At 36.5% G+C, this 16,902-nt stretch overlaps 1 protein-coding gene across 3 annotated transcripts in view; it reads left to right on the forward strand.

Moving 5' to 3' along the window:
* The window catches only part of ABCB1 (ATP binding cassette subfamily B member 1), a 116,302-nt gene that overhangs the window by 39,008 nt on the left and 60,392 nt on the right, over window positions 1-16,902 (forward strand). For 2 of the 3 annotated variants that reach the window (XM_007170299.2, XM_057549499.1), the window contains one exon: window positions 10,178-10,302. The exons of the other annotated variant lie outside the window; for it this stretch is intronic. In XM_007170299.2, coding sequence (XP_007170361.2) covers window positions 10,178-10,302 — 125 coding nt within the window. The remainder of the gene's footprint in view (window positions 1-10,177; window positions 10,303-16,902) is intronic. 3 annotated transcript variants of the gene reach the window in all.

The following is a 16,902-nucleotide window of genomic DNA, read 5'->3' on the forward strand; positions in this document are numbered from 1 at the left end:
ATCCAAAGTCTTCAGTTCTTTCTCCCAGTCACAAAGGCAAAGCAGTACAAACGGCCCTCCCTACCTCCGCACACAGGCCTTTCTCTTTCAAGACTGGGTGTGGTGTTCATTTTAAACTGATTTCATGTAAGAGTGGATGGCAGTGGAGAGATTGGCCCAGTATGTAATTTCTTAGAGAAAAAGAAAAATTTAGAGAAAGCACTACACATTCATGTGGCAAAAGGTCATAAAATAACGGAGGGCCAGCCAAAGCCAAGCCTAACACAAAATAAATCAGGCTGTAAATATTAAGAAATTTAAAAAACTTAACGCTGTAGGGTGGATATTGTTCTGTTATTGTAAACAATAACTGCCATTTTTTTAGTATCTACTGTGTCAGGCAAATACATATTTTTCTTTTTTAAAAAACTTATTTTATTGAAGTACAGTTAATTTACAATGTGTTAATTTCTGCTGTACAGCAAAGTGATTCAGTTATACATATATATACATTCTTTTTCATATTTTCCATTATGGTTTATCACAGAATATTGAATATAGTTTCCTGTGTTATACAATAGGACCTTGTCATCCAGATCCCGCTTTTTAGGGTAAAAAATCCCAGGGAATTTCAGAGAATAAAATAACAACATATTTTAATCTCCCCCAGAATTAGCAAATATTATGCCTTTTGCAGTATTTAACTCTAATATTTTCTATATATGAAGAAGGAGGTTGTAGAATATTACAGAATATTTTTCCCCTCACTCTATCATATTATCTTTTCTTCTTCCTCAAAGGCATGAAATACATATTTTTCTGAAGTAGAGTTATTATCTCATTTAATGGAGGAAGAAATTGAAGTTCTGAGAACTCTGTTATTTGTTGCTGAGACTAACACAGTGTTTAAGTGGTGTTCTTGGTGGCTAAATTGTATCTCTGCATTAGTCTGTTGAAATATTTGGCAAAAGCTTTTGTGTTAATTGATTTTCCTGTTTACTAGGATATTAAGCAAGTCAGGTGGCAGATGCTTCATATCAGGATTTGCTGAAACAGTTTTAAAATATATTCATGTTTGTTCTAGTTAAGTTACGGGGAAAAGCAGGAAGTTAATCTCTTAATAAGTAATTGTGCATTGCTTCAGAAACTATTTATTTAATAAATGGAGCCCTAGGCTTATTGCTGGAGACCTAAGTTTACTCTGCCATAAGCTTTTGGTATGGTTTCAAACAAATTTCTTAAATTATCTGGTTGTCAACCATATTAAAAAAGAAATGTGGCCCAGTTTAGGAAGCTCCTGTGAGCCTGAGGCTGTCTTCTCTAACCCAGAGGCACCAGTGCAAGAGTGTAGAACAGGAAGGGACTTAGTCCCAGCAAGCTTCCTACTCCAGGAAGCCTCTTTTGATCTCTGCATGCAACTCTCTAACCCCACCCAGAGACACTGGGTCACCTAGAGGGCACAGGGAGGGGAAGCTACCATATCCTGCCCCTACAAGAGATATCTGGTGGTCTGACCTTAAGAAACCACTTCCACTCCCTCAGGTAGCAGAAGCAGGAGCCCCAGCAACTCTAGATAAACCATGCTGACAAAAAATAATACCAGAAAGACTCTGAATGTAAAACTGCTACTGGAACCACAGCTCACAAAAGTAGGTCAAGAATTGCATGCTAAACCCAAACAGGGTAACTGCTTGCTAAAATAAAAGATTTAAATAGGACTCAGAGTCTCCTAACATAATAGACAAAATGTCCAGGGTATAATAAAAAATCACTTGAAGAACACAAGAACAAAGAAAATCACAGCTTGAATGAGAAAAAAACAGTTAACTGACCACTGTTGAGGTAATTCATGTGTTAGAATTGTTTGGCATGGATTTTGGAGCAGTCATCATAAAAATGCTTCACTGATCAATTACACATTCTCCTGAAACAAAAGAAAATAGAAAATACCAGCAATGAAAAAAGAAGTTATGAAAAAAGGACAAAATGAAATTAGAGAACGGAAAGATATAGCAGCAGAAATAAAAATCATGATGGATGGGCTTAATCTTGTTGAGTGGAGATGACAAGAAAGAATCAGTATACCTGGAGGTAGAACAATAGAATTCACACACACCCCCACCCCCAAACAGAGAAAATGAAAAGAGCGTCAGGCACCCGTTGGACAATTACAAAAGATAGAATATTTGTTACCATCAGAGTCCCAAAAGAAAGGAGAAAAGTAAGGCTGATGGAGTATTGGAAGAAATAATCGCTGAAAATTTCCAAGATTTGTGAAAGACAAACCTTCAGGTGCGGGACTTCCCTGGTAGCGCAGTGGTTAAGAATGTGCCTGCCAATGCAGGGGACACGGGTTTGATCCCTGGTCGGAGAAGATCCCACGTGCTGCGGAGCAGCTAAGCTCATGTGCCACAACTACTGAGCCTGTACTCTAGAGCCTGTGAGCCACAACTACTGAAGCCCGCACACCTAGAGCCTGTGCTCCACAACAAGAGAAGCCACCACAATGAGAAGCCTGCGCACCGAAATGAAGAGTAGCCCCTGCTCGACACAACTAGAGAAAGCCCGCATGCAGCAACGAAGACCCAATGCAGCCAAAAATTTAAAAAACCCCAAAAAACCTTGAGCTCCAAGAAGCTAAGCTAACCTTAAACAGGATAAACTCAAAGAAATCCATGATTAAACAAATCGTAATTAAATTACTGAAAACTAAAGACAAAAAAATTAAAAGCAGCTAAAGAGCAACAACACATTACCTACTAAGGAACACCAATTTGAATGACAATATGTTTCTCATCTGAAACCACAAAAGACCAGAAGGAAGTGGCAAAATATTTTTCAAGTACTTAAAAGAACTGTCAACTGAATACTTGGTAAAAGTATTTTTCAGGAATGGTGGGGAAATAAAAACATTCTCAGATCATGGAAAACTATAGAAGAACCTTCCATTAGCATACCTCCTATTAAAGACTGGCTAAGTGAAGTTCTTCAAACAGAAGGGAAGTGATATAAGAAATACTGGAGCATCAGGAAGGGAAAAGGAACAACAGAAAGAACAGAAATTTGGGCTTTTCTTTCTCCAGGAGATTTCTAAATCATATTTGATGATTGAACCAAAAATTATAAGTGGTAAAATGTTGATTTTTATAAGTCACATATGAATATTATAATATCCAGAACAACCATTACAAAACCGAAGCAAAAAGATATATTCAAAAACACTATAAATAAATCAAGATGGAATCCTAAAACTTGATCAAGTAACTCTCAGGAAGGCAAGAAAAGAGAAGCAGAGGAATGAGAAACAGAGGAAATATATAGAAAACAGATACTAAAATGGTAAACTTAACCGCTCACATATTAATTACCTTAAATGTAAATAGTTAAAATATACAAATCAAAAAAGAAATTGGCAGAGTTGATTTAAAAATCATGCCCTACCAACTATCTGCTGCCTACAAGAAACTTCAAATTCAACAACATAGGTAGAGGGAAGTAACAGGATGGAAAAAGATATACATGCAAACATTATTTTTTTTAGGGAATGGCTATATTAATATCTGATAATATAAACTTCAGAACAAAGAAAATTACTACAAAGAAGAGGAACATTACATAATGATAATAGGGATCATTCCACTAGGAAGACATAATGATTCTAAATATGTATGCACCAAGTAACAAAGACTCAAAATAAATGAAGCAAAAACTGAGAACATTGAAGGGAGAAATAGAAAAACCACAATTATTTTATTATCCTTGCTCAGCATTGATAGAACTACTAGACAAAAAATCAGCTAGACTATAGAAGATCTGACCAACACAGTCAACCAATAGGATCTAATTGGCGTTTATAAAACATTGTACCCAACAACAGTAGGATACACATTAAACATTCACCAATATAAATCATATCCTGGGCTGTAAAACAAACCTCAACAAATTGAAAAGAATTGAAACCATCAGGTGTTTTCTATGACTACAGTGGTATCCCAGTAGAAACAAATAACAACACTGAGAAAGTCTCTAAATATTTGGTAAACAATACATTTTAAAATAATCCATGGATTGTAAAAGAAGTTTCAAAGAAAAAACATATAACTGAATGAAAACAAAACCATAAAATACCAAAATATTTGGATGCAGCTAAAGAAGTGTTGAGAGAAATTTATAGCATTAAATATCTACATTGGAAATGAGCAAGGATCTAAAATCAATAGTATAAGTTCCTACCTCAAGAAACTAGAAAAAAGAAGAGCAAAATAAAACAAAAGCAAGCAGAATAAGGAAACAATAAAGGTACGAGCAGAAATCACTGAACTTGAAAATAGGAAAGTAATAGAGAAAATCAAGGAAACAGAAAGTTCGTTCTTCAAATAAAAAAATCAATAAAATTAGCAAGATAGACAAAAAGAAGACAAATCACAATATCAAGACTGAAATACAGAATATTACTACAAATCCCACAGATATTAAAAAGGTAAAGGAAATATTACAAAAAACTTTATACTCATAAATTCGAAAACTTAGAGATCAACTCCTTGATAACTACAAACTACCAAAATTCAACTAAGATGAAATAGACAATCTGCATAGCCCTATAATCATTAAAGAAATTTATTTTGTAACTTCAACGCTCCTGAGAAAGAATTCTCCAGGCATGGATGATTTTACTGGAAAGATTTACCAGACATTTAAAGAAGAATTAACACCAATTTTATACAATCTCCCCCAGAAGAAAGAAGACTTTTTCTTCTTTCCCCCAAAAGCAGGAATGCTTCCCAGCTCATTTTATGAAACCAGTATTAACCTGATACCAAAACCAGACAAAGTCAATACAAAAAAAAAAAAAAAAAAGATCAGTATCTTTCATGGACTAAGAATAAAAATTCTTCAATAACATATTAGCAAACCAGATTTGGCAAGGTATAGAAAGAATAATGTACCATGACCAGGTGGAATTTGTTTCAGCTATGCAAGGCTGCTTCAACATTTGAAAAATCAATCCATGTTATCTACCATATCAATAAGCTAAAGAAGAAAACCTGTGTGATCATATCAGTTGACAGAGAAAAAACATTTGACAGTATCTAACACACATTGATGATGAAAACAAAAAACTCTCAGGAAGTGAAGAATAGAAAGATATTACCTCAACTTGATGAAGATCATCTGTAAAAACTCTACAGCTAATATCATGCTTAATAGTGAAAGATTTAATGTTTTCCCCTTAAGATTGGAAATAAGGGGCTTCCCTGGTGGCGCAGTGGTTGAGAATCCGCCTGCCAATGCAGAGGACATGGGTTCAAGCCCTGGTCTGGGAAGATCCCACATGCCGCGGAGCAGCTGGGCCTGCGAGCCACAATTACTGAGCCTGCGCGTCTGGAGCCTGTGCTCCGCAACAAGAGAGGCCGCGATAGTGAGAGGCCCACGCACCGTGATGAAGAGTGGCCCCCGCTTGCCACAACTAGAGAAAGCCCTTGCACAGAAACGAAGACCCAACACAGTCATAAATAAATAAATAAACAACCCCTCTCTTCAGTTTAAAAAAAAAAATTGGAAATCAGGAAGATAAGGAAGGCCATGCTCACCACTGTTTCAACAAAGTACTGGAACTTCTAGCCACTGCAATAAGGCAAGAAAAAGAAATTAAAGGCCTATAGATGAGAAAGGAAGAAATAAAACTATAGATAATGTAATTTTCTAAGTTGAAAATCTCAAGGAATCTACAAACAATTTCCTAGGACTAATAACTGAGTTTGGAAAGGTCAGAGGATACCAGATCAATTGCATTTCTACATACTAACAATGAACATGCATAAACCAATATTTAAATGTTAAATTAAAATTAATACCATTTAGAGTCACTCCAAGTAAAATGAAATGCTTACGTGTACATTTCACAAAACATATATAGGATCTGTATGCTGAAAATTATTAAATGTGATGAAAGAAATCAAGGCTAAATAAATGGAGAGACATAGTGTGTTCATGGATTAGAAGACTGAACACAGTAAAATGCTGATTTCTTTTTTCAAACTGATCTGTAGGTTTAAGGCATTTCCTATAAAAAATTCCAGAAAGGTTTTTTTGTGGACATAGGTAAGCAAGTTTATTTTAAAATTTATATGGAAAGATACAGGCTCTAGAATAGCTAAAACAATTTTGACAAGATTAACGTGAGAGGAATATGTCTAGCTGATACTAAAACTTACTATATAGCTATAGTATATTGGTAGAGGGATAGACATATAGATCAATGAAACAATAGAGAACCCAGAAATATACTTAGACAAATATGCCCAGCTGATGTTTGATTAAGGTACGAAAGCAATTCAATGGCAGAAGAAAGGTCTTTTCAGAAAATAGTGCTGGAACAATTGGACATCCAGAGGTTAAAGAAAAAAGACCAAAACTTCATCCTAAACTTCACACTCTACACAAAAATTAACTAAAAATGGATTGTGGACTTATATGTAAAATGTAAAGCTATAAAACTTTTAGAAAGAAAATAGAAAACCTTCGGGATCTAGGCCTAGGCAAAGAGTTCTTAGATTTGATACTAAAAGCTTGATCCTTAAAAAGAAATTATAAATTAGACTTCGTCAAAATTTATAGCTTTTGCTCTCTGAAAGCCATGTAAAGGGGATGAAAAGACAAGCTACACACTAGGAAAAAAATAATATGAAAATCATATATCTGACAAAGGACTAGTATCGACTATAATATAGATATAAAGAACGCTTAAAATTCGATAGTAAAAAAAAAAAACAAACCCAAATAAACCAATTAGAGACTGGGCAAAGGACATGAACAGACATTTCATCAGAGAGGATATACACAAAGCAGGTAAGCACATGAAAGATAGTTTAGCATCATTAGCCATCAGTGAAAAGCAAATTAAACTGCAATGAGATATCATTATACATCTACCAAAATGGCTAAACTAAAAAATAGTGAAACACCCAATGCTGCTGAGATGCAGCGAAACAGGATCACTCATAGATTGTTGGTGGGAATGTAAAATGGTACAGCAACCTGAAAAATAGTTTGCAGTTTCTTATAAAAACTAAATATGCAATTACCATACAATCCAGCAAATTGTACTGGGCATTTATCTAAGTGAAAAGAAAATCATGTTCATGTAAAAATCTATAGTCAAATGTTTATAGCAGCTTTATTAGTAATAGCCCCAAACTGAAACAACCCCAGATATTCTTCAACAGGTTAAATGGTTAAACAACTGTGGTGCATCCATACTATGGGTACTATCCAGTGATAAAAAGAAGTATTGATATACACACACCAACCTGGATGAGTCTCTAGAGATTTGTACTTGGTGAAAAAAGCCAATCCCAAAAGGTCAAATACCTTATGACTCCATTTATATAGTATTCTTGAAATGACGAAATTATAGATAGAGCAAATTAGCGGTTTTCAGGGCTTAGGGATGGTGGGGAGGGGAGAAGTGAGGAGTAGGGAAGGAAGTGGCTGTGACTACAAAAAGTAGCACCGAGGGATCCTTGTGATGGAATTGTTCGGTATCATGACTGTAGTCATACGAATCTACATAGGTGATAACATTGCTTGGAACTAAACACACACACACACACACACACACACACACACACACGAGTGCATGTAAAACTGGTAAATCTGAATAACGTTGATGGATTAATAAATGTTAAATTTCTGGCTGTGATATTGTTCTGAAGTTTTGAAGGTGTTATTATTTGGGGAACACTAGATGAAGGGAATATGGGCTCCGACTGTATTGTTTCTTATGACTGCTTTTATGTCTACAATTATCTCAAAATAACAAGTTTAAAAAAATAAACCATGTATAAATTATCGCAAACAAAATAAAACAAAAACCTACATTGAGGGCTTCCCTGGTGGCGCAGTGGTTGAGAATCTGCCTGCCAATGCAGGGGACACGGGTTCGAGCCCTGGTCTGGGAAGATCCCACATGCCGCGGAGCAACTGGGCCCGTGAGCCACAATTACTGAGCCTGCGCGTCTGGAGCCTGTGCTCCGCAACAAGAGAGGCCGCGATGATGAGAGGCCCGCGCACCGCGATGAAGAGTGGTCCCCACTTGCTGCAACTAGAGAAAGCCCTCGCACAGAAACGAAGACCCAACACAGCCAAAAATAAATAAATAAATAATTCCCATTTAAAAAAAAAAAAACAAAAACAACCTACATTGAGAATTGGAAAAAAGGGACGAAGATGAAGGTCAAAACATCTGTAGTGGTCAAAACTGTTGCTTCTGAATATATTAATTTGAACAATATAAAGTGGCCTATATTAGATTTTAACTTAACAGGAATAACAATTTCATGTGTCTTGCACTAATACATTTAGGCCTTGTTAAGAAATTAACTGCCTTTGGAATAAGGGATGAGTTAGTGATATTTTATATAGTTTATGTGGGTAATTGTGAAGTGTCACCATTCTATTATTTTATATTAGAGGAATAGCAAGTTGGCTTTCCATATCCCTCAGAATATTTTGGAGGTTTTTTTCTTTCAACAGGCATGGTATCTTAAAAAACAAAGAACAAAACAAAACACTTAATGAAGAGTCTACCATAGTCTTGCCTAATCATATGCTTATAGTTATGGAAGGTCGTAGAGAAGCCAGGTATATTGAATCAATTAGAATGGTACTTTGATACTTTAACAATAAATTAAAATAGCATGTTTTGAAACTCCTAATTCAAAAATATTTCTAGTCATCTTCCTGTTGTCAGCTGCCTCTGGTGTGGTTGATAGTTGTGGGGTGAGGTTTCAAAGGAGCAGAGAAAAATAGCCAAAGCATATTGTATGCACCTCGTGCATTATGCAGACCTGTTTGTTCAGGAATGACAATGACCTCCCTGACTCAGCCCCAGCGCTGTGAGTGATTCTGGCAAGTGTTCTGGGGCAGCCCTAGGCAGGTCACTTTGAGAGGTCAGGAAGGTCTAGTGCATCAGTGGGTTGTTGTTTTGGGTCCCAAAGAAGAAGGTACATACAGCACAACATCTGCACATAGAATCTAGTTAATAAATGTTCATTTGCCTTCACCCACCCATTCCTGCATCTATCATAGCTCCTTTTACTTTCACACACAGCAAAGGAAGAGATACACGATTAAAATAAAAATAACTTTGAGCTTTTTATGACATGAAGGAATAGACTGTTATTACATACACAAACGAGTCCACAAATGCTGTAAATTATTTACTGAAAGAGTGTAATACTGTTTACTCAGAATTTTATTTGAATTGCTTGTGTGTAATACTTAGTGAAGTGGTTGACTAGTCAGGTATTCCAGGTTAAAATATTAACCTTAGTCCTTTGCCCATGCCAGTTGATCCAATTTTTATCACAGGGCCCTCTGGGATCCCAGAGGGGTCCACATGTCAGTGGCTGGTTTTAGAGAGATTCACTCCAGTGGCTGTTAATTCATGCTTTGAAGCCTTGAATCCTGGATATTTCACATATTAGGAAATGACTTGACCTCTTCATCCCTCCATTTCCTCATGTATAGAATGGGGAAAATAATACCTACTTCACTGTGCAAATGAGAAGAATCAGTGAGATCCTGTGCATATAAAGGACCCAGTACTGTTCCTTCCACAGAACAAATGCTCAGGGACCAAACAGAAGGATCAAAGCACGTCCATAGAACAGAGACCTTCCTGGTGGCTTAACGTATTGCTCAGAAACATCGGCAAAGAGAACTCTGCTTCCCCGGCATGTGAAAGCTTCCTGAAGTCCTGTCACTACTCAGTACTTGGTCCCCTGCATTCTTCTGGCCTCCTCCCTTGATATTTCTGAGCTAGAGTACAATTAGCAATTGATGTGTTGAGTACACACCCTATTTCCTTGATGTACTGCCCCTTTTGCTATATTGGTTTATAGTATACACCTCCTTCTGAGATTTAAAGTCCCAGATTTATTTATTTATATGAGGATCCATGGGGTATAGTGAGAAAATAAAAATTTTAACTTAATTTGTTGTATACCATCTCAGTCCAAAAAGAATTTGAAGTGCCTTATAATATGTATACTAAAAAGTAGGACATGATGACCAAAGATGAGTAAAAGATTTATATACAGTAACATACAAGCAGCAGTTGTGTATATATTTATTTTTCCTTTACAAAAGATACAATTGTTAAATTTTAAATTATCTGCAATTGTGTTTTTAACAGATACTCTCTTCATTTACTGATAAGGAACTCTTGGCATATGCAAAAGCTGGAGCAGTAGCTGAGGAGGTCTTAGCGGCAATTAGAACTGTGATTGCATTTGGAGGACAAAAGAAAGAACTTGAAAGGTGTGAGTCTCTTTTTTTAAGTTGTTAGAGGTGTTAAATTCTGTCATCTTATATGCCCTTCCAGTTGACGGTGGTGACTATAAGAGTACTCTCTGATATATATGTTTCCTTAAGTAGCTTCATGGATGTATTACAGCATAGGTAATATTCTGGAAAAGTTGTGATTCTAATTGTACTCTTCTTATATCTGCTTATTCAAAGCATTTTCTAGAGTCTTCTAGGTCGTTAGTGACATAAAATAATTCCTTAAGGCTGAAACATAATAATTCTTGATTCTCTAAGAATGAATGAGTATTTTGTGTTAGATCTATGGGGTCATTAAGCCAGAATAATGGTTACCTCTGGGGGAGATGAGGAGTTGGTAATAAGAGAGGGACACGGGGCCGGGGGCATCTGTGGGTCTGACAGTTTGCTCAGTTGTGCACAATGACCTCAGTTGTGCTTATGTGGGTGTTCGCTGTATATTCTTTAAACTGTACGTATGTGTTTGGAGTACACTTTGTTCATATGATATATTTCATACCCACAGAGGTATCCTCTGAGAATAAATTGTGATGGCTATGTACCTACCATAGTTGAAAGGAAAGTAGTATCTGTACTCTATCTCAATTTTTGCTAAGGTTTTTGCTTTTGCCTTAAAATATGTCTGACTAATAAAATGTGAAGTCTTGCTTAATTACCTGGCAAACATCCAATCAAATGAAACCCCTCTTCTCTTGGTGGTGGAGGCAACAGGTACAGACAACCACAAATGAACAAAATATCTAACATACCAGTTGAGGTAGATACTATTTGGGGAAATAAAATACTCTATGAGAGTCATAGGGGGGTCTTTACTATTTAGATTATTCAGCAAAATCCTTTCTGAATAGTTAATGTTTGAATAGACACAGAATGAAGTTTTTTTTTTTAAATAAATTTATTTGTTTGATTTTTATTTATTTTTGGCTGCTTTGGGTCTTTGTTGCTGTACACAGGCTTTCTCTAGTTGCGGTGAGCGGGGGCTACTCTTCCTTGCAGTCTGCGGGCTTTTCACTGCGGTGGCTTCTCTTGTTGTGGAGCACGGACTCTAGGTGCGCGGGCTTCGGTAGTTGTGGCTTGCGGGCTCTAGAGCGCAGGCTCAGTAGTTGTGGCGCACGGGCTTAGTTGTTCTGCGGCATGTGGGATCTTCCTGGACCAGGGCTCAAACCCGTGTGCCCTGCATTGGCAGGTGGATTCTTAACCACTGCACCACCAGGGAAGCCCCAGAATGAGGTTTTTTTATTTTTTTTATTTTTTTTATTTTTATGATGTTGTACATCTGTTTCATAACTTTTTTTTTAAACATCTTTATTGAAGTATAATTGCTTTACAATGGTGTGTTAGTTTCTGCTTTATAACAAAGTGAATCAGTTATACATATACATATGTTCCCATATCTCTTCCCTCTTGCATCTCCCTCCCTCCCACCCTCCCCAGAATGAGGTTTTAAACTTGGGATTTGTTTCCAATTTTCCTCAGTGGAAAGGTGGACCAGGAAAAGAACGCATCCACCAGCATAGGGAGACAAACAAAGCCTATCTGCTTCTACCTAGTTTTTGAGCTGGGGGAAAGCATCTCTCCATAGAAATCAAAGTCTCAGGCTCACCTTCAGGTGCTGCTAGGGTCTGAATTTCTAATACTCTGTGGACTAGGGAGCTATCTCTTCCTAAAACTGAGGATTTCGCATTAAAAATGAATCCAAGTCCAGTGCTACCACTAGGGTGTTTGGTAGAAGAAAATTTTAAATTGCTGAAAATTAATGAACCAAACAGCCACATAAAGGACTTGGAAAAAGAACAACAGAGAACAGGAAGTACAAGAAGGAAATAATAAAGATAAGAGCATAAAAATAATTTAATAGAAAAAAAGATAAAAAAGCAGAGTTGACAAAAATCCGTAAACTAATTCTTTGAAAACACAGATAAACAATGAAGTAGTATTTTGCAAGTTTTTAAAAATAAATTTATTTTATTTATTTATTTTTGGCTGCATTGGGTCTTCGTTGCTGCGCGTGGGCTTTCTCTAGTTGCGGCAAGTGGGGACTACTCTTCATTGCAGTGTGAGGGCTTCTCATTGCGATGACTTCTCTTGTTGTGGAACACAGGCTCTAAGCACGCGGGCTTCAGTAATTGTGGCATGCAGGCTCAGTAGTTGTGGCTCGTGGGCTTTAGAATGCTGGCTCAGTAGTTGTGGCGCATGGGCTTAGTTGCTCTGCAGCATGTGGGATCTTCTGGGACCAGGGCTCAAACCTGTGTCTCCTGTATTGGCAGGCGGATTCTTAACCACTGTGCCACCAGGGAAGCCCTTTGCAAGTTTAATGAGGAACAAAATAAGAATGAATAAGGAAAAAATTGCTACAGATTTTTTAAAATCTATTTTAAAAATTACAGTTTTATACCAATAAATTGTAAAATCCTGATGAAATAGACAATATCCCAGAAAAATGTAGGTTAAAATTCTCTTAAGAAGAAAACTTGAGTAGAACTATAATCATTAAAGGAATCGAATCCAGTTTAAAATCTCCATCCCTTGCCTTTACGTATACGTACACACCAAGTAGAAACGACCAGGTCCAGATAATTTTACAGACAAGATTTTAACAAAACTTCAAGCAAGAGATAACCCCATCTTACACAGATTGTTTGTGAGAATGAAAAATATGTATAGAAAGTTGTGAGTTCATTTTAGGAGGCTAGTATAACTTTGACACCATACCAGACAGCAGGTATATGAGAAAGGAAAATTGTAAGATAGTTTCACCTAAAACATAGATGCAGAAAATCTAGATAAATTATTAGCTAAATGAATCAATGTGAAAAATATCATCAGATTTAAAAAAAATCCTGAACCTGGTGGCTTGATCCCATAAATGCAAAGATGATTTAACCTTAGGAAATCTATTAATGTAATTAACCACACGAGCAGATTGAAAGAAACATTTTGTTTTGATGGATGAGGAAAAAGCATTAATTGCATATGATTCTTGACAAAAACTTTCTTAATCTGATAAACCAGATACCCACAGGAAACTTTGTATTAAATGGTAAAATGTTAAAAGCATTCCTTTAAAATAATGAATGAAACAAGTATGTCCGCTAGCATCATTTCTATTCAGGGTTGTACTGGTATTACATAATAAAATGAAGGAAAAAATAAGAGTAAGAATAAAAAATAAAAATAAAATGAAAAGCTCTAAGGGTTGGAAAACAAAAAGCAAAACTCATTATGTACAGATGATATGATTGTCTACATAGGAATTCCAGTAACAGTATAGTAAGATCTGCAGACCAACAATGTATGGTAAGGTCTCCAGGTACCTGATGACAATTCAGAGAAAAAAAAAAGGCATTCCTATGAACAATTAGAGAATATGTAGTATTTCATCAATTCTAAGATGCACATTTTTCTCTCACAATTCATTATCTCTGAAATTCAGATAAATCCTACAGTCAGAGCCATCTTAACAGTTGCTATGGGACTGGATTGAGAAGTCAAGTTCTGCGGGAAGGATTTGTGTTTGCTTCTGCCATTCACTGGGGGCACTATTAACCTCAAACCACTTTTGGGTCCCAGCTGTATATGGAGTGCCCTATTAAACTCCTTTCTTTTTTTTTTTTTTTTGTTCTCAATGTGTGAGATTTCTTTTTTTTTTTTTAAACATCTTTACTGGAGTATAATTGCTTTACAATGTTGTGTTAGTTTCTGCTGTATAACAAAGTGAATCAGCTATATGCATATGTATATCCTCATATCACCTCCCTCTTGCATCTCCCTCCCACCCTCCTTATCCCACCCCTCCAGGTGGTTGCAAAGCACTGAGCTGATCTCCCTGTGTCGTGTACCTGCTTCCCACTAGCTATATATTTTACATTTGGTAGTGTATATCTGTCAGTGCTACTCTTTCACGTCATCCCAGCTTACCCTTCCCCCTCCCCGTGTCCTCAAGTCCATTCTCTGCGTCTGCGTCTTTATTCCGGTCCTGCCCCTAGGTTCATGAGAACCATTTTTTTTTCTTTAGATTCCATATATATGTGTTAGCCTACAGTATTTGTTTTTCTCTTTCTGACTTACTTCACTCTGTATGACAGACTCTAGGTCCATCCACCTCACTACAAATAACTCAATTTCATTTCTTTTTATGGCTGAGTAATATTCCATTGTATATATGTGCCACATCTTCTTTATCCATTCATCTGTTGATGGACACTTCGGTTGCTTCCATGTCCTGGCTATTGTAAATAGAGCTGCAGTGAACATTGTGGTACATAACTCTTTTTGAATTATGGTTTTCTCAGGGTGTATGCCCAGTAGTGGGATTGCTGGGTCCTATGGTAGTTCTATTTTTAGTTTTTTAAGGAACCTCCATACTGTTCTCCATAGTGGCTGTATCAATTTACATTCCCACCAACAGTGCAAGAGGGTTCCCTTTTCTCCACACCCTCTCCAGCATTTATTGTTTGTGGATTTTTTTGATGATGCCCATTCTAATTGGTGTGAGGTGATACCTCATTGTAGTTTTGATTTGCATTTCTCTAATGATTAGTGATGTTGAGCATCCTTTCATGTGTTTGTTTGCTCTCTGTATATCTTCTTTGGAGAAATGTCTATTTAGGTCTTCTGCCCATTTTTGGATTGGGTTTTTTTTTGTGATATTGAGCTGCATGAGCTGCTTGTATATTTTGGAGATTACTCCTTTGTCAGTTGCTTCGTTTGCAAATATTTTCTCCCATTCTGAGGGTTGTCTTTTCAACTTGTTTATGGTTTCCTTTGCTGTGCAAAAGCTTTTAAGTTTCATTAGGTCCCATTTGTTTCTTTTTGTTTTTATTTCCATTTCTCTAGGAGGTGGGTCAAAAAGGATCTTGCTGTGATTTATGTCACAGAGGGTTCTGCCTATGTTTTCCTCTAAGAGTTTGATAGTGTCTGGCCTTATATTTAGGTCTTTAATCCATTTTGAGTTTATTTTTGTGTATGGTGTTAGGGAGTGTTCTAATTTCATTCTTTTGCATGTAGCTGTCCAGTTTTCCCAGCACCACTCATTGAAGAAGCTGTCTTTTCTCCATTGTATATTCTTGCCTCCTTTATCAAAGATAAGGTGACCATATGTGCATGGGTTTATCTCTGGGCTTTCTATCCTGTTCCATTGATCTATATTTCTGTTTTTGTGCCAGTACCAGACTATCTTGACTACCGTAGCTTTGTAGTGTAGTCTGAAATCAGGGAGCCTGATTCCTCCAGCTCCGTTTTTCTTTCTCAAATTGTTTTGGCTATTCAGTCTTTTGTGTTTCCATATAAGTTGTGCAATTTTTTGTTCTAGTTCTGTGAAAAATGCCCTTGGTAGTTTGATAGGGATTGCATTGAATCTGTAGATTGCTTTGGGTAGTATAGTCATTTTCACAATGTTGATTCTTCCAATCCAAGAACATGGTATATCTCTCCATCTGTTTGTATCATCTTTAATTTCTTTCATCAGTGTCTTACAGTTTTCTGCATACAGTTCTTTTGTCTCCTTAGGTAGGTTTATTCCTAGGTATTTTTTTCTTTTTGTTGCAATGGTAAATGGGAGTGTTTCCTTAATTTCTCTTTCAGATTTTTCATCATTAGTGTATAGGAATGCAAGAGACTTCTGTGCATTAATTTTGTATCCTACTACTCTACCAAATTCATTGATTAGCTCTAGTAGTTTTGTGGTAACATCTTTAGGATTCTCTATGTATAGTATCATGTCATCGGCAAACAGTGATAGTTTTACTTCTTCTTTTCCAATTTGTATTCATTTTATTTCTTTTTCTTCTCTGATTGCTGTGGCTAGGACTTCCAAAACAATGTTGAATAATAGTGGTGAGAGTGGGCAACCTTGTCTTGTTCCTGATCTTAGAGGAAATGGTTTCAGTTTTTCACCATTGAGAATGATGTTGGCTGTGGGTTTGTCGTGTATATGGCCTTTATTATGTTGAGGTAAGTTCCCTCTATGCCTACTTTCTGGAGAGTTTTTATCATAAATGGGTGTTGAATTTTGTCAAAAGCTTTTTCTGCATCTATTGAGATGATCATATGGTTTTTATCCTTCAATTTGTTAATATGGTGTATCACACTGATTGATTTGCATATAGTGAAGAATCCTTGCATTCCTGGGATAAACCCCAGTTGATCATGGTGTATGATCCTTAATGTGCTGTTGGATTCTGTTTGCTAGTATTTTGTTGAGGATTTTGGCATCTGTGTTCAGCAATGATATTGGCCTGTAGTTTTCTCTTTTTGTGACATGTTTGTCTGGTTTTGGTATCAGGGTGATGGTGGTCTCGTAGAATGAGTTTGGGAGTGTTTCTCCGTTTGCTATATTTTGGAAGAGTTTGAGAAAGATAGGTGTTAGCTCTTCTCTAAATGTTTGATAGAATTCACCTGTGAAGCCATTTGGTCTTGGGCTTTTGTTTGTTGGAAGATTTTTAATCACAGTCTCAATTTCAGTGCTTGTGATTGGTCTGTTTATATTTTCTATTTCTTCCTGGTTCAGTCTCAGAAGGTTGTGCTTTTCTAAGAATTTGTCCATTTCTTCCAGGTTGTCCATTTTATTGGCATATA

This window comes from Balaenoptera acutorostrata, chromosome 7 (genome assembly GCF_949987535.1).
Source record: "Balaenoptera acutorostrata chromosome 7, mBalAcu1.1, whole genome shotgun sequence".
Classification (NCBI taxonomy): domain Eukaryota; kingdom Metazoa; phylum Chordata; class Mammalia; order Artiodactyla; family Balaenopteridae; genus Balaenoptera; species Balaenoptera acutorostrata.